At 43.5% G+C, this 22,172-nt stretch overlaps 2 protein-coding genes across 5 annotated transcripts; both read right to left on the bottom strand.

Annotated features, from left to right (window-relative positions):
• Positions 1 to 1,410: 1,410 nt before the first annotated feature.
• patl2 (PAT1 homolog 2) lies at positions 1,411 to 8,030 on the bottom strand. Of its 3 annotated transcripts, none has more exons than XM_012915974.5 (19): positions 7,846 to 8,030; positions 7,582 to 7,732; positions 6,357 to 6,643; positions 6,208 to 6,270; positions 6,066 to 6,119; positions 5,819 to 5,983; positions 5,594 to 5,668; positions 5,368 to 5,510; positions 4,811 to 4,885; positions 4,611 to 4,734; positions 4,394 to 4,511; positions 3,962 to 4,068; positions 3,822 to 3,875; positions 3,580 to 3,722; positions 3,343 to 3,499; positions 2,849 to 2,989; positions 2,426 to 2,523; positions 2,206 to 2,346; positions 1,411 to 2,110 (listed from the first exon to the last, which is right to left on the bottom strand). In XM_012915974.5, the coding sequence occupies exons 1-19, from the start codon at positions 7,867 to 7,869 to the stop codon at positions 2,077 to 2,079; spliced, it is 2,154 nt and encodes a 717-aa protein (XP_012771428.1). In that variant the 5' UTR covers positions 7,870 to 8,030; the 3' UTR covers positions 1,411 to 2,076. The 3 variants fall into 3 exon arrangements, with proteins under 3 accessions (XP_012771428.1, XP_023010784.1, XP_023010783.1); XM_023155016.3 differs by having other exon boundaries at positions 4,811 to 4,888; positions 5,368 to 5,507; positions 7,846 to 8,029; XM_023155015.3 differs by having other exon boundaries at positions 4,811 to 4,888; positions 7,846 to 8,029.
• Positions 8,031 to 9,519: 1,489 nt separating this feature from the next.
• Positions 9,520 to 20,597, bottom strand: LOC101479241 (transforming growth factor beta-1-induced transcript 1 protein). Of its 2 annotated transcripts, XM_012915966.5 has the most exons (12): positions 20,350 to 20,597; positions 17,064 to 17,114; positions 16,669 to 16,817; positions 16,513 to 16,568; positions 15,258 to 15,394; positions 15,100 to 15,181; positions 14,776 to 14,860; positions 13,906 to 14,100; positions 13,656 to 13,829; positions 13,446 to 13,527; positions 11,365 to 11,513; positions 9,520 to 10,317 (listed from the first exon to the last, which is right to left on the bottom strand). In XM_012915966.5, exons 1-12 carry the CDS (start codon positions 20,360 to 20,362, stop codon positions 10,051 to 10,053), a joined length of 1,440 nt encoding a protein of 479 aa, XP_012771420.1. In that variant the 5' UTR covers positions 20,363 to 20,597; the 3' UTR covers positions 9,520 to 10,050. The 2 variants fall into 2 exon arrangements, with proteins under 2 accessions (XP_012771420.1, XP_004575024.1); XM_004574967.5 differs by lacking the exon at positions 17,064 to 17,114 and having other exon boundaries at positions 20,350 to 20,595.
• Between the last annotated feature and the right edge of the window lie 1,575 nt (positions 20,598 to 22,172).

The following is a 22,172-nucleotide window of genomic DNA, read 5'->3' on the forward strand; positions in this document are numbered from 1 at the left end:
CGATGGATATCAAATAAAATAAAATGCGCTCTTAAAAACAAAAATATATGCAACAGTCCACTTCAGGTGTAATTTTAGGGCCAGTCTTAATAGTTTAGCTTTCTCTGATCTGCATACTCAACACTGTAGAGATGGACGGGGCAGTGAGATCCCCAACGATATGCAGAGCCAGCAGAAATGTCTAAAGGCAAGATAAATTAGCTTAGCCTATAAATGCTGTAGTGTGAGTCATCGTTCATGTTTCCTGCCCCCATCCATCCTAGTTAAATTAGAGAAAACCTGTGCTCGGTCAACAGGCCTCCACCTCCAGGAAACTGTGTCTAGCACTTAGCTAGTGCAACCACTTGCAAACAGTATTACCAGGAATAACAGCAAAACGTGTAATGCACATTATAATCACTTAGTTTGCCTGATTGATGCTGACACCACATCTCAATCACTGTGCCTGGGAATCTCCTCCCACTGCTGTTAAATAATTTTTTATTAACACTTCTTTAGGTGATATATTTGAATTCACTCCATAAATCCGCCGTTTTGCCATATCAGGCTGCTACAAAACAGATTCTTTAAAAGTGTCTTTGATAAAACATGCAGATGTTACAATTACTTTGAATGTGTTAATGTAAAAGTACAGAGGCTGTCCAGAAGACATGACAGGCTGTTAAGCGAGGAACTGTGTGGTATGAGGAAGTCAGGAGTGACAGATGAGGCTGGATTACATCAGGAATCGGCTCTGAGCCCCTTCGTGTATGCATGGTGATGGACAGGCTGACACAGGTCAGGTGGGAACGGCCCTGGGCTGATATTTGCAAACACTGATCTCCAGTGTGAGTATGTAACAGTAAAGCTGCAGGAAGCAGAAGTAGCAAATGTGGGTGACATTCAATACCTGGAACAAACCATCCAAAGCAACAGGCAGTGCACAAGAAAGGTGAAAAGGAGTGCAGGCAGGGTGGAGTGAGTGAAGAGGCGTGCCAGGGGCGATTTCTGACAATGATCGCAGCAAGAGCGAAAGAAGCTTTACAAGAGTGTAACGAAACATGCCGCAATGTATGGTTTGAATACTGTGCCACTGGGAAGAAAAGAAACAAAAAAAGTAAGGCTGAGGTGGTTTGGACATGTCCACAGGAGGGAAAGTGGACATACTGACCCACAGAGATGCCAGGCAGGAGGAAAAGAGGAAGACAGACTCATGGGTGTAGTTAAGTGACATGCAGAGAGTTTGTGTGACAGGAGGATGCTGAGGGTAGGGTGAGAGAAGCAGACAGTCCACTGTGATGAGTGGACCATAGCCAGGGAGCATTTAAGAAGTCCAAGATAACACAAAGATGAGGTCTGATGAGAGCAGCAGGAACCTTTAAGACTGCAAGGAGCACAAAAATAAAATAATTTCACTTCATTTCTACAGACTTGAGCAATTTCAAAGTTTTTTTATTTATATTGCAAGTGCTGTACAAAGGTGCAGTTTAAATTATTCCTGTTTCCAAATGAATAAATAAAATCCCTCTTCATAACATAAACCTTCAGAAATTTACAAATGTATCCTATTACATTCATTACTAGTATAAACAATGCAAGCCCTTCAACAAAACCCCAAACTGCACGGCACATTGATGGGCCACGACAACGTCCTTAAATGGTTTTCAAATGGTCAACATATTGGTTCAGCTGTACAATCATACACTACTATACAATCCACACCCTGGTCACCAAATGTGAAACAGCACATTTAGAAGTGACTGAATCTAAATGTAGAGGTTTAAGGTCTAAATCGGGAAAATGGGAGGGTTGGGATTTCATTGTAACGCTGATGTAACCTACTGGAAACCAAAGTGAGGAAAGTCAGATGATCAGATAAAAGGAAAACAAAACAGGGAAACCGTTCAAGTGCAAAAAAAATGTGAGGGAACGGGTGAGGGGAGGGAATAAGAATCAAAAAGGTCAAAGGAGATTAAATATACACATATATAGCGTCCGTTTCAATGAGCACCGAGGGGGGTTTGTGCCTCGCCTCCTTTCACTCTAGTGCTCACAGCATCCTGGTCATCAATAGAACACCAGCCACCGCTGTCCACCTTAAGATGGAAGAGCCAGGCATCCAGTAACAGACCTGAATGAAGATATTTGGTGATGTTTGCATCCACGTCCACAATAGTTCTATTAAAGCAATTTAAATTGTCATCCTCTGAAGCAAAAAGAACCTACTCCATGTTGCTTTTCAGCTGATGCACCGTACGCTTGTCCAGGTAACGGCAGAAGAGAGTGAGCAGGTTTGAGGGCAGAAGGAGCGGCTCCACCAGCGAACACTGGGATAGTTGTCCTGCCACCTGGAATATGATGTCAGTCCTAAAAGAGAAAACATCAGTCTCAGGAGTAAGCTTAGACCCGTCACTTCATTTGATATTAAAACCTAAAAGACTCCCACCAGGTCTCAAAGTCCCCAATGCTGGGCTCTAGAGGAACACCCGAGGACAGCAGCTTCTCTCCTTGGGAGAGCAGAGCGTACAGCAAGGACAGGCCGAACTGAAAGGGAGAAGAGAAATCCACCAATTAGAACAAAGACCTGTACCACTATCCAGGCAACTTCAGGGTTAACCCTGGATTCACTGCCGTTAGCCTCGCTTACTCAAATATACACTAACGATATTGTGCTTGGTCAGATGCTACAACACCATGCTTCATGTAAATGTGCTCATAGCCACTGATGAACCGCGGCTTAACTTAACTATCAACTAGTTAAGTTAAGCCACCGTGTCAGGATAAGTGAAGCCAGAAAATAGAATGTCATCCTGGGTAAGTTGAACTTTCAGGGCCTTGTAGGTCAGAACACAAAAACAAAAGCACAGACCTTGTTCTGACATGCCAGCTCAAGACACTCGTATGTCGTTAGAGACTCCAAAGAGGTCAGATCTTTGAGGACGCCAATGAGCTGACTGAACGCCAGCCCACCGATCACATTTCGAAGAGGTGGGTAAAGCACAGGAAGGGTCTGAAAAGACAAGATTAAGCCCAGTCATTTTTATAAAGACACTTGATGTTCGTCATTTATGTGCATAACTCCAGCCTTGTGTGTTTATAGGTGGAGCTGTGCCAAGTAGGCCTGTAGAAGACCAATTGTTTTTTTTCCATTTGCAAATCTCTCCTGTAACTGGAATATATCAAGGCTCAATATATTCTTCAATCTCACCCCGTCCGTGTAGACTGTAAAACCAGCTGTAACTGGTAGAGGCTGAGTAACATCAGGAAACCAAGCAAGAACCAAAAATAAATATATCACCAAGTGGTGTTGCTAAGCAGACCATTCAGCTTACATTTCCTTTTGCACAGCTAAAGCTGCCCTACCTCGTCTGCGTCTCTGCTCATCAGTGTTGGTAGGTTAGTGGTGACAACACGCAAGATTTTTAGTGCAGAATCGTGTTTCAAGAACGGCAGCAGACGGGCGACGAGCTTTTTGCCTTTGGAGACGAGCAGAAAAGGAATGAAGTCCCCTTCCGATTCCCTGCATCAAAATTTTTTAAAGTGTTTAAAACGATGAAGTCACGTGTTAGGATGCATTAAATGACAAACTGCATGACTCACAGGGGATTGTGGTGCTGCAGCTGGGAGTAGATGTGCTCCACTTTCCTCTGAATCTTCTCCACCAACCTCCTTTCTTCTGCTTCGGACAACAATGGAGTTTTCATCCTCTCAGTTTCCTCCACCTCTAACAGAACCATGAACAACTGCAGGACAGAAGCCATTTTACAAGGCGGCAAAAAAAAAAAAAAAAACAAAAAAAAAAAACCCTCACTGCTGTGTCAAATCAAGTCATAATCAGGTACCTTTTCTATTTTGTTAAGGATGTCTAATCGCTGTAGTCTGGTGTCTTTCTGATACTTAAATGAGAGGAAATAAAGGTCAGTAGCAGGAAAGGCAGACCAAAAACACTCAAACACAGGGAACCTCCAAAATACACAATCACCTCAAGCAGACCCTGAGGCTGGACTGCATGAACAGCACTGATGGCTCGGCGAGGAGAGTAACACGTGGAAACTGCAACTTGACCCAAAGAGCCTTCAATGTGCACCACTGCAAGAACAAGAGACTCTTACACATAAGCAGAGCAACCCCTGTAGAAACAGATGCATTCAGAAGGATCAAAAATAAGGCATCTATGAGACAAATGTTTTAGGATGGAAGCATTTTAGGCCTCGTGCACCTCCAAAAACATTCAAAAAGGCAGGACTACCTGCATGCACTATTCACCGACTCAAATGAGTCCAACAGCAGCTGGAGGGAAAAATGTTTGTTAAATCAAAGCAGCGTGGAGATAATGTCTCTCCTACTCTCACGGGCAAATTCTGGTACAAGCATCTCAACATTCAATGAGAAACGCAGCCTGTGCCTCACTAACCCGGTGTGTAGGAGTCTGTTTTTTTGACGTAAGGCGTGGTGAGCTTAGGTGGCTCCCTCTTGCTCCTGATGCCCAACTCCTCTTCGGCCATCTTTGATTCTATTCGACGATAGTACTCCTGTAACAGTTTAAAGGTTCACCGGCAATCAAAAATGAAATGCTTCTTCGCTTCCCCTCTCCCATCAAAAAATTAAAGAGCAAAGCTTTTATTTCCTACCTGATAGTAGTAGTCTTCAAGGTAAGGATTCTCACTTTGCAGCTGGATCATCTGCAGCCGGGTGATCCACTCCTTTTCTTTGGCCGTCATAAGGTTACAGTACGGATCCCAGCCCTCTGGCTTTCTATAAGCAGGTCAGATTTGGCCGTAAGTATAGCGAATGACCCAACACGATCAAACTCTTCACTCCATGCACCAACCTTTGGAATAGCCGCTGTTTTTGACTAAGCAGTCGTTTGTGTTGGGGATGGAGCTGCGTGGCTGGACCAGGGTACCTACTGGTTAGAGAACTGTCTCATCAGTATGCATGAAATCTCAGACTGTGCTTGGTTATGAGCACATAAAGAGAAGATGCATTTATATATATGAAATCTCCATCTTTCATTTCCAGAAGGCTTATACATCCAAGAACATCTGCCTGTACCTTGCAGATAAACATTAGCACCACTCACTGATATTTATGCATGACACACAATACTCAAACTTTTATTTAAACAGATTAAAAGTCTCTTTGTTTTTTTTTGTTTTTTTTTAAAGAGTCCTAAACTATGAGAGGCAGCTTTAAACTAACATGTTCTCTGGTGCAAACCTCACACAGAAAGGACCCCGCCCAGGTCACACCCAACAGTGAGCCACTGTGATGCTCGTCTTGGACTTTTGCATCTCAAACTTCATGAACTCAAAATTTATAGTCAGAGTTTAACAGACTATACATTTTGTTGACCAAACCTGTTTCAGCAACATTAACGTCAAGCACCTGAAAGGCTGTACTGGATTAGAGGGGCTGTAAAAAGGGGATGGCCTTGGTGAGTTGGCTCCGAAGCGAAGTTGCATCATTTTGGGAGTCTGAGGCGTCGAGGGGCAGGGGTGGGTTGGAGGAAACATGAATGCCCTGGTCTGCTTTAGTACAAAATAAAAGTCAAGATCAAATCAGATCTGCACAAAAACACAGAAATGAAGGGGTGAGCAATACTGAAATCAACCTGATTGTAATGCTGGCGTGGGGTCAGTGGCTGACGTGGGAAGAGGGGGGATCTTGGTACTATGGGTGGGTACACCTGTATGAAAAAAAAAAAAAAAGTAGAACTTAAAAAAGGGAAGAAGTCCACAATTTGCAGTGAGTCAGCTGATTGTTTAGAAGCAGTGACACATCAACAGCATCTATCCAGTTACACAAATATCCAGGTGGTAAAAAGCCAGTTGCCCACCTGAGTGGGTCCTCGATGGCCAAACTGTCTTCTGGAGTACAATCCTCTGGATTCCCCTCGCCTGACCCCATAAAGGGGCCCGGCGGAGTACGGCAAGTCAACAAAGTTGGAGTTCAGAGTCTGACCTCTACCTCTGTGCCCAATTACACACACTATAGCACTGTCCTACAGAACACAGGAAGATACAAAGATAAAAATACAATGAACTTGTCATTATATGTATAACACATTCTTAAGTGATCATAACCTCAAGTATGGATCCTGAGGTTCTTCTGGTTTTTCTGTAAGAGGGCATCATCATCTAGGATGGAAAACAAACATGGAAGAGAAGCATCAGCACCACAGAAGAAAAACAAAGTGTAGTAAAAGGATTAAAAGTTGGCACTTACATCATCCTCAAAGGGACGCTGGTACATGGTGGTCCCGCAGTCCACTATGGCACTGTCAAGACTCTTAAAAGAGCAAAAAATGGATCAAACGGAGGATTTTAACGTTTTTAGTGCAATTTTCTGACAACACACAGATTCATCTTTGTCACCTTAAGGCTCGGTCGGCCCTCGATTATTCTCATCACAGCTGGGTCTTCAAACATCTGCCCCCTGCCCAGAGCTGCTCTCTGTCCCCTACTTCTGCCGCGCTGCCTCGAGGAAGCCCACGGAAAATACTGCAGCTTCTGTCGGGGAGGCGACGGGGCTCTGCGGGGAGACCGAGGTTTGGGCTGTGGGGGAGGGGGTGTTGCAGGTGGCGGCGGCGGCGGCGAAGGCGGAGCCTCTCCAAACTGAAGGCTGCTGCTGGACTTTTCTGTGGTCCCGTTTGCATCCAAATCTAGACATGCAGGCAGGGAACAAAGAGAAACAGATGTGGAAACTCTGCTTTCTGATAGGTTAACAGGTTAGATTCCCAGTAACCCTGTAAAAACGATGCAAAAATGCAACTTCACATATTTCTTTTAAGTGGTCAGAACCAGAAAAGTCCTCTAAAGGCTGCAGAGGTTTCCTGAAATCTTTTGGCCCCAAAAGTCAAGTTTTTCCTTTTTTTCTTTTAATCAACCAAGTGTTTTTTCACATTTCGTTTTTCAGTTTAACTATAATAACCTTGCCTATTACTCTAAGGTATCGTATGAGTAAAAATGGCAGGGTTTGCGAACAGGTAAAGCTCCCCAACTTTTATTGGACCGGAGTCTATTCAGGCCCCTGGGCCGTATGTTTCACAACCCTGGGTTCGAGCACAGCAGCCAAACAAGCACACATTACCCAACAAAGCCCGATTCAACCCTAAAGGCAGCACCTTATGAGCCGTCGTGCATTTAAGAAGTGCATTTAAGCTACGTCAAAGAGGACTGTGCACAATAAAAAGGGATCAAGGAGGCTGAGCTGGAGCTGAACATTTTAAGATCTTCACAGCTCAGGTTGAGCGGTTTGGAGACAAAGTTGCAGAGAGGAGACGCTGAGATGGTTTGGATGTTGAAGATGGAGCGAGGAAGAAACAACAAAAGAGGTTTTTGGATGTAGTGAAGGAGGTTGGTGTGACACCTAAAGGAGCAGCTGAAAGAAGACGACTAATTTCTTTCCACTTAACCTTAATCTGACCTGTAAGATAAACATTTTTAGTGTTATTAAGCCTCAGTTTTAAGTTGGAAAGCCAAATTATCATGCTGGATGCTTACATTATTTTTTGATAGTAAAAGCTCACGTTTAACACACAGACACGTGGGGGGGCAAAGAAGTTTAAAAGAAGAACACCTGTAAGCACAAGTTACACACCCATCCCAAACGTCTCCTCATTGTGGACGTTTATCTCCTCATCTTCCTCGGCCATGGCCTGCAGCCCCGAGTCCATATCCGTCCCACCTTCTCCATCACTCCAGTCCTCTCCATTCTCAGGCCACTGCGGCTCGCACACCTGCACCACATCCTGGTGCGTGGAGACAGAGTGCTTTTTAAGATTTATTAATGAAGAGAGTGTTTCTAAACAGCTGCCTGATTAAAGCACACACATTAAAGAGCAGCAGGTTGAAGCAGACTTACGTGTTGCTGCTCTGAGTCACTCATAATTCATTTCACAACTTCTTTCCTCTCCTGATGAAGTCGACGGATCGCGACCACCTTCGCAGCGTTACCCGCGTTCTCTCGTTTGACAGCGCGTGACGCTCATTAACCTTTAAGCGAGCTCACCTGTGAGGTGACGCGTAGGCGTGGACACGTCACACGCGGCTCCCAGCAGCTGTCAAGTCGCCTCCGCCCACGTGCCGCCCACATGTCGTCTGGGTGATTTTTTTTCGTCTTTTCTTCGTTTCTTTCAGCGTTTGTGTTCAAACCCTGCCTGTAACTACTTTACAATTAATTACACACGATCCTCAGTGAGCGAATAGTGACCTCTGGTGGCCAAAGTCAGTATTTCCCTCACACACGGAGCGTTTATTCGCCCTTCGCTTCTCTTAATGGTCCAGAAGAAGAGGGGGAAAAATCCTTGCACATTTTCTCACACACAGCAGACATTTTAAAGGACTGCAACGTTTATTTACTCCGTGTCCATTTTATTAGGTACAGCTGTACAGCTGCTCATTAACGTAAATATCCAGCAATCATGTGGCAACATGCTTTTGTGAATGTAGACATATTCAACCCTCAAACTGAGGATCAGAAAGACGATTTAAGTGACTTTAAACATAATGGGTTCGTCTGGGTGTTTCAGAAACTGATGATCTACTGGGTTTTCCCCACATAACTGCCTTTAGGGCTCACAGAGAACAGTTTGAAAAGGAGAAAATTTCCAGTGAGGAGCCGCTTGTTGTGTGAAAATAACTTTATGCCTATTTTGATGTCAGAGTTCAGCTGTTGCAACTAAGGTATGCAGGTGAACAGATGGGCTATAGCAGCAGAAGACCACACTGGGTCCCAGTCTGGTCAGCTAAGAACAGGAAGCTTCACTTTCAAGGTTCAAGGTTCTTTATTCGTCACATGCATAGTTATACAGGCATAACACATAGTGAAATTTCTGCTGTGACATTCAGATGGTAGGGTCAGAATTTGGTGTAACTACCATGAAGGCGTGGATCCATCCTGCCTTCCATAAGTGATGCAGGTGTTGTAACGTTGTGGTGGATATCTTGGAACATGTTAGGTCTCAGTAGAAATTGAGCATCGTTTAAACATCACAGCCCACCTGAGTATCATTCCTGACTATCTCCATCCTTTTATCACCACAGTGTACCATCTTCTGCATTCTGCTTCCAGCTGGTTATTGTGCCATCTCACAAAGCTAGGTGTACTTAGCTGGTGAGTGTATATTTCTCCTCTATTTATTGTAAAGGAGTCAAAAACTAAAGTATTTACCGTCTCACCCTGCACAGCAAATGACTTACAGTAATTCTGTATAAATCAACTGCTTATCATACACAAACTTATGACTGAAAAATAAAAATAAAATTATCAAACTGCCCTTTCAACATCCAATCGTATAACCTATCAATAATCTTTATCTTCTTATGCCTGATGCTTGTAAATTTTCTCACCAGACTTTTATCACAACCAACTGCTTCTGCTGGAGGTTTCTTCTATTAAGAGGCAGATTTTCCTTCCCACTGTCACCAGGTTCTTGCCAATAGTGGAGTAGATCAAATATTTCTTTCTGCAGAGGAGCTTTTTATTTTTAAAGCTGACTCGTGTGAATTTAAAGAAACATCAACACTCAAAAACAAGTCGCGTTCGCTTTCATTTTATTCTTTGGAATCATTTTTGGCATTTTGCACAGCGCAATAGTGAATGAATAATGAAAAAACAAACAAATGTAGCAGTCAGCATACGGTATAAAAATGCAGTTGCAGTGACGTGGATAATTTCTGCAATACAAAGCAAATATATTAAAAGGGGATTTCCTTGCACAACAGGAAAAATTCTCAAATGATGTATAAATGTATGCTTCTTTTTACACCTGGTAGCAAAACGTAATTTTCATTTCATTTAAACACACTGTGTTTTTGTTTCTGAGCCGTGATAAAGTTTGTAACCTTGCACTGAAAGTCCATGGTTAAAATAAAATAGGGCTGGTTTGGGTTGGATGATTCTGTCTTCCTCCTCATCTCTCTGCTGACTCAGATATTCTTCAAAATTTACAAAGAGTCCAGCTCCGCCCTAACTCCCACAGTAACAAAAAAATGAAAAAAAAAGAGAGAACTGAGAGTCATATTAGGGCTTCTTCTCAGGGCAGGCTGGCGAAGACCTGCTGGGCCCTCAACCAAAGAGCTTGATGAAGCAGGGGTGGCAGTAGGGTTTGTTCTCCTGCTCCTTGAAGCAGCCTTTGCTCAGCGGCTTCAGGCAGAAGTGACACACGAGGTGATGCGGGTGGAATTTGGCCCCCATTGCGGTGACGCAGCGCCCCAGGATGGGCTGCTGGCAGGCCTGACACATGCTGCCGCGGGACTGGTGGTAGTGGGCCTCGCACAGCGGCTTGCCCTCGTGCTCGAAAAAGCTGCCGTTGACGAAGGGGCTGTAGCACTCCTGGAAACGAGAGGAAGCGACACAGCGAGACCTAGTCACAACGCTGACTCATGCAACTCTAATTACAGCGTTTTCATGTGAAATGACAACTTTCCCATGACATAATTCCAGCTTATTTGTGTTTTGTTTTTTGCATGAACTTCCTCATTGAGGTTTCATTGCACAGCCATCGTGATCTATTTGCCACGGAGCAGATTCAGTGTGTCAGCTGTGGGTTAGGAGACTCCTCAAAGGATAAATATGAGCTCACTGGTCTCATAGATGTTCAATCTGGGAAATTTAGAATCGGCCTTACAAAGAAAAAAATCAATCACTGAATCAACTCACTTCTATTTGAGGTGCTCCTAGGACAGGAAATATATCATTAAATGCATTTATTTTCACAGCAAGGTTGTGTTTAAGCTAAAAAACAAAACAAAACCCTGTTTCGACACACGACCACGAACACACTGAATCTTTTCTAGTGATGCTCCACCAACAGGAGCAGTCTCCAAGCATTCATCCAAATTCAGCTGAAATCAGGCAAGAAGGAGAACAGAGAGCAGCAGCAAACATAGACGACATAAATGCATTTATAAAGGCAAATAAAGGTTAGGAGAAATAAGTAAAACTGAGGTACCGTTTAAGCCATGACATTTAGCAAGCTGTTATTTATAAATCCAGAAAAGCTTCCCTTTAATTAAGACGCCTTCGTCTGCCACATCTTTGCAGTAAAAGACAGATGTGGCCAGTGTTAATATAAAAGTCCTGGTAATGTCTTACCTGTGCATGTGGCATATTTGTGTTCTGCTATTCTATCACCAATAGTCTTTTTATTGTCTAGGTTAGACGTAACCTGGCTGTGAAAATAAAGGTATTTTAACTTTATTTTGAAAAGGGACTTCCTTGGTATTAAAGGATGTAAATTCCTCTTAATCTCCTCATAAACTCTCATGGTGTTCTCCAACCTTTCTGACCTTTTTCAGAGCAGATTAACCTGAAACGACCCGTAAGCCTAACGCATCAATTAATGCTGCAACTCTTGATCAAGTAAAATGCAACACTCACCCGACATACAAAGCACTGTGGGTGCCAGAGAGAGTTTAGAGCTGAGATGTAGTTTTCCAGGATGGGCTGGCTGCAGCCTTGACAGCGGGAAGCAAACAAAGTCAAGAAGCACTGCTGGCAGTACTGCTGGCCCTCACGGTCATGGAAACCTGCAGAGGACATCGCCACAGTTTGACTCAGCTCAAGAGCTCTTTTGATAAATGTCAGATTTACTGTATAATATCACAGATTTAAAAAGGAAAATCAGTCCAAACCTTCTCTTTGTGACTGCGGTTTGTGCAACATTACATTTTATTGATCTGAACTAACAACGGCCGGCTGTATTTTTCCATCTCAGAGCTCGTGCTGCTTTAAATTTGGCCATTTTCTTGCCAAGGAAATACAGAGACTCAGTGTTTTGCCTCGAAATTCACGGCAGAGTGAAACTGCCGATATAACCCCGATCCCAAAAAAAGTTAGGAAACCGTGTAAACTGGAAATAAAAGCGGAATGCAGAGATTTGCTAATGTTTTCGACCTCATATTTGAAAACAGCACAAAGACAAATTGTCAGATGTTGAAAGTGGTCATTTAAACCAATTTTCAAGCTCTTAACACTATCATGAACCAAATCACTGAGAACCTGCACAGACAATTTAGGAATAATGTATCCAAAGTTTTTACAAATTAAAAGGAATGTAAGGTTTTAATCAGTTAACTTGCACAATGTCAATAAAAAAAAACTCACAGAAGAAATCTCTGTGGGCAACCTCAAAAACAAAGTGCTGTTATCTTCTGACCCTTAAGTAGTTCTGCCTTACAAAAATGACAAGATTGCTGCTTGGCTTCAGGAATACTTCTGAAAACTACTGTCAGTCCATCCCTGTCTCTGCAAATATATTTTAAAACTCTACCATGCCATGAAGCTCCCAGCACACAGTGTCAGTGCTGATGTTAATTCCACTCTGCAGTTACTGAGACAGCAGAGCGTCGCCGATCTTGTTGCTCCTCAGCAACTTTGCCTGATCTGTCAGTTCATGGCTGAGCTGCTGTGGTTCCTAAATACTTTCACTTTTAAATAAGCACCACGTAAACTCGATGGTGGAATATCTGAGGAGGGAGGAAATTTCACAATCTGACCTCTTGAATTCACATAGACATAGGCTGCCGGGGGATTCCCATGATGCATTGAGTTTTTCCTTTCCAGTCACCTTTCTCACTCACTATGTATTAATAGACCTCTCTGCATTGAATTATATCTGTTATTAACCTCTGTCTCTCTTCCACAGCATGTCTTTATCCCGTCTTCCTTCTCTCACCCTAACCAGTCACCCCCCTCCCTGAGCCTGGTTCTGCTGGAGGTTTCTTCCTGTTAAAAGGGAGTTTTTCCTTCCCACTGTTGCCAAAGTGTTTGCTCATAGGGGGTCATATGATTGTTGGGGTTTTCTTTGTATCTATGAAGCGCCTTGAGGCGACTTATGTTGTGATTTGGCGCTATATAAATAAAATTGAATTGAATTGAATTGAATTCGACGAGTTCTTTAGAACGACGCATTCCTTTACAAATGTTGCAACGACAGACTGCATGGTTATACACCAGCATTCAAAGATTAAGAGGTGTGGCCTTAAACCCTTCAGTTATATAACGTGATATGAACGTAGATACAAAAACATGGCCGCCTACAGTCATGGACACTGCAACTTTGTTATCTTTTCAAAAAATTAGTAAATTTGTGCAAATGTCTGAATATCTGTCATGACCCCACTAGTCATGAAACATTCAGACAGGATGTAGCCTTTTTTAATGTAAGGTTAAAATCAAATGTTCTAGGGTCTCGGAGTGCAAACTGTAAGTTATTATAAACTCTGAAACTGGTTGTAATGTTTAAAATAATCTAATAATTTAATAAATGAGATAAGATGTGCTTTATTTACCGCAAAAGGTAGGAATTTCCTGAAATATATATAGTATAAAACTTTCAATAACATTATAAAATGCTGTCTGAATGCTAATGGATGTATGGTATAAAGGGCTTCATGTAAGTGTGGCCTGACTGCAATGTATTGTTACCCCTGACAGGAATTAACAGCACCACCCATTACCTTCCTCTCCAAAGGCGCGGCTGCACTTCACACAGCAGAAACACTCTGGGTGCCAGTTCTTGTCCAGAGCCGTGACCATTTTCTACACAACGATTAAAGTGAAAAAAAGAGAAAGTTACAGAGCTTTAGGTGGGCTGTGATATCGATCTGAGCTCTTTAAATAAGCTCAGAGTTGAGTAACAGAAACATGTTCCCATCTCAGCGGCTCACGTTCAGTATGGGTTTGTTGCAGTGCGCGCAGTGAGGGGAGAACAGCGTGAAGTAGTCCGGCTCGCAGTACGGCCGCCCGTCCTTCTCGAAGAAGTTTCGACTGCCCAGCTCCGTCTCACACTCGGTGCACACGAAGTGCTCGGGGTGCCACACCTTCCCCAGAGCTGTCACCACCTGCACAAACAGCCAGGTCAACTCAAGTGAGGGTCTTCCTCATCACATGTCTGACAGATATATTCTGACTGCTCACCTGTCCGACAACCGGCTTTTGGCAGGCTGAGCAGTTCCCCTTAGAGGACGTTTGCACTCCTTGTCGGGTCAGGTCTGATTGGAGGAGCCCCAGCATGCTGTCCAGTGAGCCTCCTGATGAAGGAGGCTGAGGAGGGGCAGCGGCCGGCTGCTGCGGTGATGCTGTAACGGGCGCTGGAGTGACAGGTGCAGCTGGCTGAGAGAAGACAAAGCACAAAGTCCTTATGATGTTAATTCTTTGGGAGTTTATCATCACTCCACAGATGGTGGAAATTAATTTGTTTGGAAGAAACCAATGTGAGGAAAAGTCAAATCATAACAATACTGCACATAGTTTGAGCCAAGGCTCTACACATGTCTCTCTGCTCTGCCTGGAGACTTTAGCCTGGTTAGTCATGGATATGCAGTGGAGACGTTTCCTTTTTAAGACTCTGTTCCCACAGCAGTCTTGTTTATCACTCACAGCTGGACTGCATACTGAAACTAAACAGCCTTATAATGACAGAACTGCCTGCTCTGCTCGCAAGCCGACTCACCAAAAAGGAGAGAACTAGATTATACGCTGTTCCAAAAGCTGATCTTTAAGCTGACTACTGACAATCTGAAGCTATTTTAGACTCTGGAAAAATTAAGACCAAGACTAATTTTCATCCACAAGCCATATCTGGTGACTGATCTGTACCAGCAGGCATGTGCTGTGGCCAGCAGGCTGCACAGTAACAGTGTAGCCATTATGAAGTCAACTCAACCTCTACAGGGATCCAACACTAATATTAGCATTCTGTAAAAGTCATATAGTGAGCGCCGCTGTGAATTTACAAGTAAAAAGTTGACAGGTTAGCATTTTCATGCAGCTGTGGGTGACTCTTACGGTGCTCTGGACTCTGAAGTCAGACAGCGAAGCCATCAGCTTGTCCAGTTCCAATGTGGCCGATGTTGCAGAAGGCTTCGCAGAGCTAAAACACCGAAATCAAACCCACAGATTACACACATGATCAGAAACATGCTAAAATGCTGCACACTCGCACATGTGCAAATATGGATTTTTACTTGCAATAAAAAAATAATACTGCAGGTTTTTAAATGTAAGCAGATTTTAAAGGGGTGCGTTTGCATAAAACAGACCTACTTCCTCAGTCGTATACAGTGATACTCAGACAGATTATACTCTCTTATTTCCCTGTGGATTTGGTACCTGGAGGAGGAGGTTGGTGCTTTATCCTTGATATTATCCCTCTCATCTTTCTTAGAAGAAGGGAACTGAGCCAGGATCTCATCTAACAACAAAACAGGATCATAGATAAGAAATCTGATTTAAACACGAGGATTTAAAACACACGCACACATGCTAACCTGTGATGTTAAACTGGGTGGCGTTGAGTTCCTGTAGCAGATGGTCCAGTTCACTCAGACCTCCCCCCAGCAGCGAGGAGGAAGAGAAGGCCAGAGGAGGATCTGCGCTTCGGGGAGAGCGCGGTTTACACACTGTGCTGCAGGGAGACAGATAATATTAACAATAAAAGGCATTAAAAAAACAAAGTATAAACAATGTTGTTGGACTCGTTATGCGAGGAGGAGAATTCTCTCGCTTGCTTAAAAACCACACATTGCTTTGCAAAGAGTGATGTAAAGAAAATGAATGAGATTCCTAACAGGGTTTGGGTTCATACATCAACATGCTGACACACCATCTCTCCGTGTAAAACACTCTATCCCAGTCCATCAAAACTTCACATGCCAGCTGTGCTCAAAATGTGCAACTCTGCAGCACATCCTGAGCTGCTTCCCTGAGACAGAGGGACACTTTAGGCACCCTGATTAAGTCCTGAGGGTCACCCAATGGAAAAGAAGCCATTATCATCAGCTAGCACATCTGGGACCGGCAGCTGCTGGTGGATTAGAACAAACACATTTTCATCAGATCATCACACCCAACTGGCGGAAACCAGTTGCTGTTGTGTTAGAGTCCTTGGGGTGTTTCATTATGCTAGAGGCTAACACCTGCCCAGGATTATTGCTTTGGTGGGTCTTTAAGAAGAAGCTCCCTAAGTACGAGCAGATAGCTGAAAGCAGGGAAGCTGCTGTCCTTGGATTTCATTACACTGGGCATCGAGGGAAAACTGAGGAATCTGCAACACCCCACATGTGGTAGAGAGAGCCTCGAGATGGCTGTGGCAAGAGAGGAAAACCATGGAACAAACAGGTAGCAAGCCATCTGGACACAAGCTGAGGTCTGATCACCTTCAGCTGGGCAATTTAGAGGAAAGAGCCAAAACAATAATGATGATGTGTTGGCTTGTGGTATTTTGAACAAGGCTAAAAGCAGCAGGAAATTTAGATGCCTTAAACCTGGCTCAGAATTACATGTCATACAGTTAATTCTTCTTTTATTAGGTACTCCACGCTAGTTCAGGTCCTTCAGAACTGCTTTAATTCTGTGAGGTGTAGATTTAACAAAGTGCTGGAAACATGTCTACATGCCAAAATACACTGAGTTGCTGCCGTGTGATTGGCTGTTTAGATATTTGTGTTTACAAACAGCAGAACAAGTAATGAATTTGCCGGTGATCCTGTGAGCAATGGAAAAAGACATCTATGAAGGAGTTACCTGTATAATTTGTCAGGGGTGGAGTTCTGTGTAGTCTTCATTGCTGAAGAAACGGTCTAAGAGACAAAACAGACGAGTGATCAAACAAACTTTATCAAAGCCTCGGCATAATCAGGAAGAAAGAAAACTGGTATGAACGTGGCCCGGATTGACCACCTGCTGCGGGGTGTATGCAGGAGGCGGCGGCCGGCTCTGGGCTGGGTCCTGGGTGGTGGGATCGGCATTTTGAGGCGGGTCAGAGGTGAGCAGGACGGGACACCGAGGTAAAGGGGAGCCTGTGTTCTCCAGATCAGCAAGGAGGGCATCTGGAAGGGAGAGAGAAGTTTCTGTAGCACCACAGAAGCCACATTTCATGTCACAAACATTCATGGTTGTCACTAATGGTGCCAAGTTTATTTACCAAGTATTAAAAGTCAATCAAGAGATTCAAGTTAAGAAAGTAATTTAAAAAGCATGCAAAGTATTACGCTGCATGACAAGAAGGTATTAAGTTGAGTTAAACGACAGACGAGACGAAACACATACAAACGCATGCACAGGCAGCTACGTACCAAACACAACAATACGAGGACTGAGAGGGTAGTTAAGCGGCTCAGGCACTCCTGAGGAGACACAGACAGCCTTTTGTGACCAATACAGCAGCAGCAACTCAGCCCACACACCGAGACACAACACAGAGGACAGCGAGCGCTGGCGGACGCTCGTCACTCAGAGGACAGGACAGTCAGAACCGGCGCAGCTCAGAGATAGTCCACTGACGGTGAGGTCGCTCAGACGCTCAAGCGTTCCTGCATTCATATTCTAAACATGCCAGTGTGGAAAGGAAGCAGAGGAGGAAGAGTGTTTGGCAGCTGATATCTGAGTCCACTCCTCCGCCCACACACACTCACACGCTCACTCTGAAGTAGAAGCTGCACAGAAACTAAACTCACTCAAGTGTTAGCATCTACAGCTGTGTGACATCACTTATCCTGACAAGCAACCGAAGCAGACTGAAGATGAAAGAGGACTTCATATGAGTAACAGTGGTTTACCATGTATGTGTAATGACATAGCAACCATTTATTGTGAGTCCTGAAAGGGTACCAGTCCCTTTTTTTTTTAACTTTTATATTATCAAAATGAAAATTTTGGCCTTCCCTTCCAAGAAGTTAAAATAAATAAGAAAGGTCAGTCCAGTTGTAAGCTGGTTCCAGACTGACACAGAAGACTTGTGTTACCTCAGGGTTACTGAAGTCAAGCACACAGGAGTGACACTTTTTACCAGACAGAGGCTTTTTGTACTGTATTTTAACACTTTAACATGATAGGAATGGAAAACAGGCTTATCGATAGAATTCCTTAGCCAAAGCCAGACAACAAAATATCCCGACTTTTGATCCCGTGTACAAACAAATCCAATCATGTGGCTGACAAACATCCTGTCTCGAGTGCTTGAAGAAAGGCATCTGGACTTAGTTTGTGAAGATGTTTTGCCTCTCATCCAAGAGCTGACGGAGAGTCCCAGGTATTTAACAGCTACAGGGGAGGCAAAACATTCACCCTGTGGCAGCTGGGAGAGGCTAAAGGGCCCCGAGACTCTGAACTGGATAATCGGAAAAGAATGGATGGATGGTAAAAAGTCCACTTGCTTTAATTTCTGGACCTGGATGCCTGAGAACTCAAACTTAACGTCCTCAATTTGTAAAGCCCAAGCTAACGTAACCATAACAACATCATTGTGACATCATCAGCAGATGTTAGAAATGTGCAGGTGTACGACGTGAGAGCGTGCAAAGTGTTCGAAAGCACTTTATCTAAAAAAACTTTAGAAGCTTGTAAATTAGGTCTGAGGATCCTGATAACAGATGGTGGATATTTAAAATTCCAAATTTCTTTAAAAGACCTTCAAATGTTTTCAGTAAACAGTTTACAGTGATGCAATATCTATTACATTTTGGTTAAAAGAAAAAAAAAAGTACTTTCTTGGGGGGGTTCTGGTACTTCTGTATTATTACGAGTCATGCAAGTCAGAGCTTTGTAGAAAACAATAAGGTTTTCCAGTCTTGATTACTACTTGGAAGCAGGTGAATGGTCTTTCCATGAAACCTCCTCCCAAAGCCACGGATGACACATCTCAGGCACTCCTCAGATGTGGAGTAACTGCTTCATCTAGTATTATCACACTCTTTCTTGTATTGCAGCTGTGACTCAGTGTGACAGACGAGCATTGCACAACTGGTTTTCTTAGTTATTGATGTAGAAAAAGAACAGCATTTAGTCACACTGCCAGATAATTCCGGCCTATTTAATGGATGAAATTTGACGTGTCCATTTTCTGCATGCTGATTTACGAGCTGCAGGTCAGAGTTCATTCGTGGCTTTGGAGAAACCGTCACAGGGTGACTTCCCATCTCAAGCAGCTACGCAAGGCTCGTCACATTATGAATCATGAATTTCTAATTCAGAATCTGGTGAAGTGCTATGTTCTAAACCTACGCTGCTCGGCCATGTGTCACAAAACTTGAGTTTGCCCGGCCCGAGCGCACCGCTGTGGTCATTTCTACCCCGGATGATTCACACTTCTGGTACGACCATGCGGTGAGAACCGTGTGCATATACTACTGGCCCTCCACCTCCCTGCTGTGCTGTGTGTCTCTCACACACACACAGACACACACACACACACACACATACTCGAAGAGGCTGAGCAGCACATATAAGGAGCTGAACTTCTCTCAATGGGAATTATGACCATATTTAGAGCGGCCTGCAGACTTGTTTGTCTTGGCCGTAGGCCTCTCTAACAAGTGGTCTCTCTCTCGCCGAAAGCCTCGCCAAATCCGATGCATAAACTTACAACACTGTTGGACGACAGCGCAAGCCAAGACTCTCAAACATGGCGCTCAAGCCCAGCACCTCCGTGTCACCGTGTGCAATCCGATCCAGATGTGCCCAGATGTGTACACCATGCCATTTTTTCCCCCTCCTCGTGTTGCTTGAGAAGCACAAATGCTCCACTCTTGAAGCGTACTTGGTGAAAAAACAGAAGAAACTCCCAGAGAGAATGGGCAGCTGAGGCAAAAGCCATGTCTATTTTCCTTGAACTCTGTGGCTTTTACAAATAGCAGCATTGCCCCGGGCTATTTCAGGGCCTTTCCAACACACAGCTATTTTCTGACACAAAGAGTCAGCTTCCCATCATGTTGTTTTAGAGAAAAGAAGACATTTGCTTCCAGTATCATTCAGAAATGGGGGGGATGCTCTCTGATGCTGTCTTCTCTCATGTCTTCAATTCCTTCAAAATGGAAAACACTCTCTTCAGCATTATGTGGCACTCCATCCATCCATAACTTGTTAATGTTAATGGACGGACATGCCTGCTCTGGACCCCTTTAAATCGAATTTTCAGAGCTTTTTATTGTATTTGCAGGCCGTGCAGGAAGACCCGAGTGAAGGTCGGGCAGATGTAGAGCAGTGCACGGGTTCATGTGTTACCTGCATGTATTTGTGGGTATGTGCCCCTGCACAATGAAGGTAAAACACAGCTCTACAAACATCTAAAATATTGGCATGTATGAGTTATTATAAGAAATTTCCTCACTGTTGCTGACTGGGAACTTGTACCACTCATTTTTTTTTTTAAAGTATTTCCTACTGCTTTCCATTGCTCCTTATGTTACAGCCCCTCTTTTCTACATGTCCTTGTAAGCCAGGGATCTGTACTCTATGACTGCCAGAATCAACATAGACCTTATTTCCTCCGTTTGGGCACACCACCCCTTCCCCACAGATCCCTTCAAGATATCTCAACATGTAGTTACAAGGCATGAAACGAAGAGCAGCTGTAATACTCACCCAAATCCTCCATGATAGGATCTCAGCCGACTGTTTCCCTCTTTGTGACACAGCGCAGACACCATTAATCAGTAGTGATGACCGTGGATCACAGCTGGATAGAAGGTCTCGGCGCTATTGTCTGCGTCGGTCCTGAATAACTTCTTGGGCACCGTTATCCGCCAACAGAAGGAGGAGGAGGAAGAGGAGGAGGGCGTCCCGTCTCTTTTTTTTCCAACACGGCTCTCTTCCTGTGTAATGCCTACCAGGACCTCAGAGCGAGGAAGGCGTAGTTAAATAAATGCGGTTACAAACTCGCATTCCCCGGACACGAGACGTCACCCTGGACATTCCTAGTCCATATTTGGGATCGAAAATTAAGGATTTAGTGGCTCTAAGAGAGGACGCGCCGCTGCTTCTGCTGCAAGCGTGTAGTTCTGAAAACAGAAAATATTGGAAATGACGCTCATTTTCCCGGTTTTGTTTTCGTTTTCAGGGTTTTAATACCAGGACCTTCCCATTTTTGGTTTCTTTACGTACTTGTTTCATTTCCGTGTGCGTGCATAGGACTAAAAATCCAACACAATATTAGTGAGATATTAGTGATTCACACTTTGAAAGCGTTTTTTTCTTTTCCTTTTGGGTGTGTGGGGTATTTTTTATAAGGCTATAGAAAAAGAACAGAAACTATACGCGTATCCCAAAGCCAGTTTTCAAAGTTTTCTCCGCTCAGTGTCAGGATTAGGATATATCCAATTTTTTTTTATTGAATTTTATTTCAATTCTTAAGTCAGACTTATTCGAATTAATACACACTAAAATTTAAAATTAGGAGAAACGGAAAAGTCACCTGAAATAAAAGAACTTAAGCGATAGTGTACAAAGCAATAAAATAAAATAAGAATGTGCAGGAAATGACTTTCGTTGTATCGTTTGTCAGCACAACCAGCCTGGTGAGGCTTTTTATTTATTGGAGATGTTAGGATGTCTCTGTCGTCTTACTCTGAAAGTAAAACTATTACTAAAACGTTTTCAAACAATAAAAACTTTATTTATTAACTATTCTATTTTATATTTTGGCAACTGGATGCAGGGTTAGTCAAAGCGTTACAAAGCGTAAGTTGTAGAATTGACAGCAACCTGTTTACAGTGAAACTAACTTGGAAATAATTAAGTTGTTGTTTTTTTAACTAAAACTCCCATCTTACTGGTTATATGGTTTTCACACTGAAACTGCACAGCTTATGATCATCTTGTTGCTGTACTCCCACTTTGACATGTATCACTCACCTTAATATCGCTGCAGACCAAATCCATTCCCAGCGCTCCCTGACAGCACTGGTCTCACCTAGCAGGACAGAAAAGGTGGCAGAACGGGACCAAGGTACAGAGGCCCAAACCAACAGCCCTTCCTAAAATCACCACAGATCAAAACCTGGACTCTGTATGAGAGTGCTCCCTGACACCATTTTTGTGATTGTTTTATGACAAAAGCTTTATTTAGAAAAATAAAGGCTAAGAATGAATGTGTCAGACTTTTGAAGGAGCACGACACTGGTAAATTATGTTAAGGTTAGTGATGTAATGTTAACTATACTCAGATGGTGGTGGTGATGCAGAAACTTCTTTCACGGTTAATGTTTAGACGTGCCACTGCAGGGCGTAGTAACCTATGGTCGTATTACAGGTGGAGGTCTGGCAGCTGTGCATCAGCTGTGTTTCACTCTCATGGACCCTAAATAGAACTAAAATCATCTTTAATGCCATAATTTCTACTTGTGGCGTTTTCTGCTACGAAATGTCCAAAGCCCTAATCCCTGCTGCATTCCTCTGGTTCCAGGTAA

This window comes from Maylandia zebra, linkage group LG8 (genome assembly GCF_041146795.1).
Source record: "Maylandia zebra isolate NMK-2024a linkage group LG8, Mzebra_GT3a, whole genome shotgun sequence".
Taxonomy (NCBI): Eukaryota; Metazoa; Chordata; class Actinopteri; order Cichliformes; family Cichlidae; genus Maylandia; species Maylandia zebra.

Excerpts from the sequence above, each read along its gene's own strand:
- patl2 (XM_023155015.3), bottom strand. The coding sequence starts at position 7,869 with ATGAGTGACTCAGAGCAGCAACAC. Across the intron at positions 4,512-4,610 it reads TTGAAGACTACTACTATCAG|GAGTACTATCGTCGAATAGA; the intron begins GTAGGAAATAAA and ends AAACTGTTACAG. Across the intron at positions 2,524-2,848 it reads AGCTGGCATGTCAGAACAAG|TTCGGCCTGTCCTTGCTGTA; the intron begins GTCTGTGCTTTT and ends TCTCCCTTTCAG.
- LOC101479241 (XM_012915966.5), bottom strand. Across the intron at positions 16,569-16,668 it reads CTGCATACACCCCGCAGCAG|ACCGTTTCTTCAGCAATGAA; the intron begins GTGGTCAATCCG and ends TTTGTCTCTTAG. Across the intron at positions 13,528-13,655 it reads GCAACAAACCCATACTGAAC|AAAATGGTCACGGCTCTGGA; the intron begins GTGAGCCGCTGA and ends ATCGTTGTGTAG.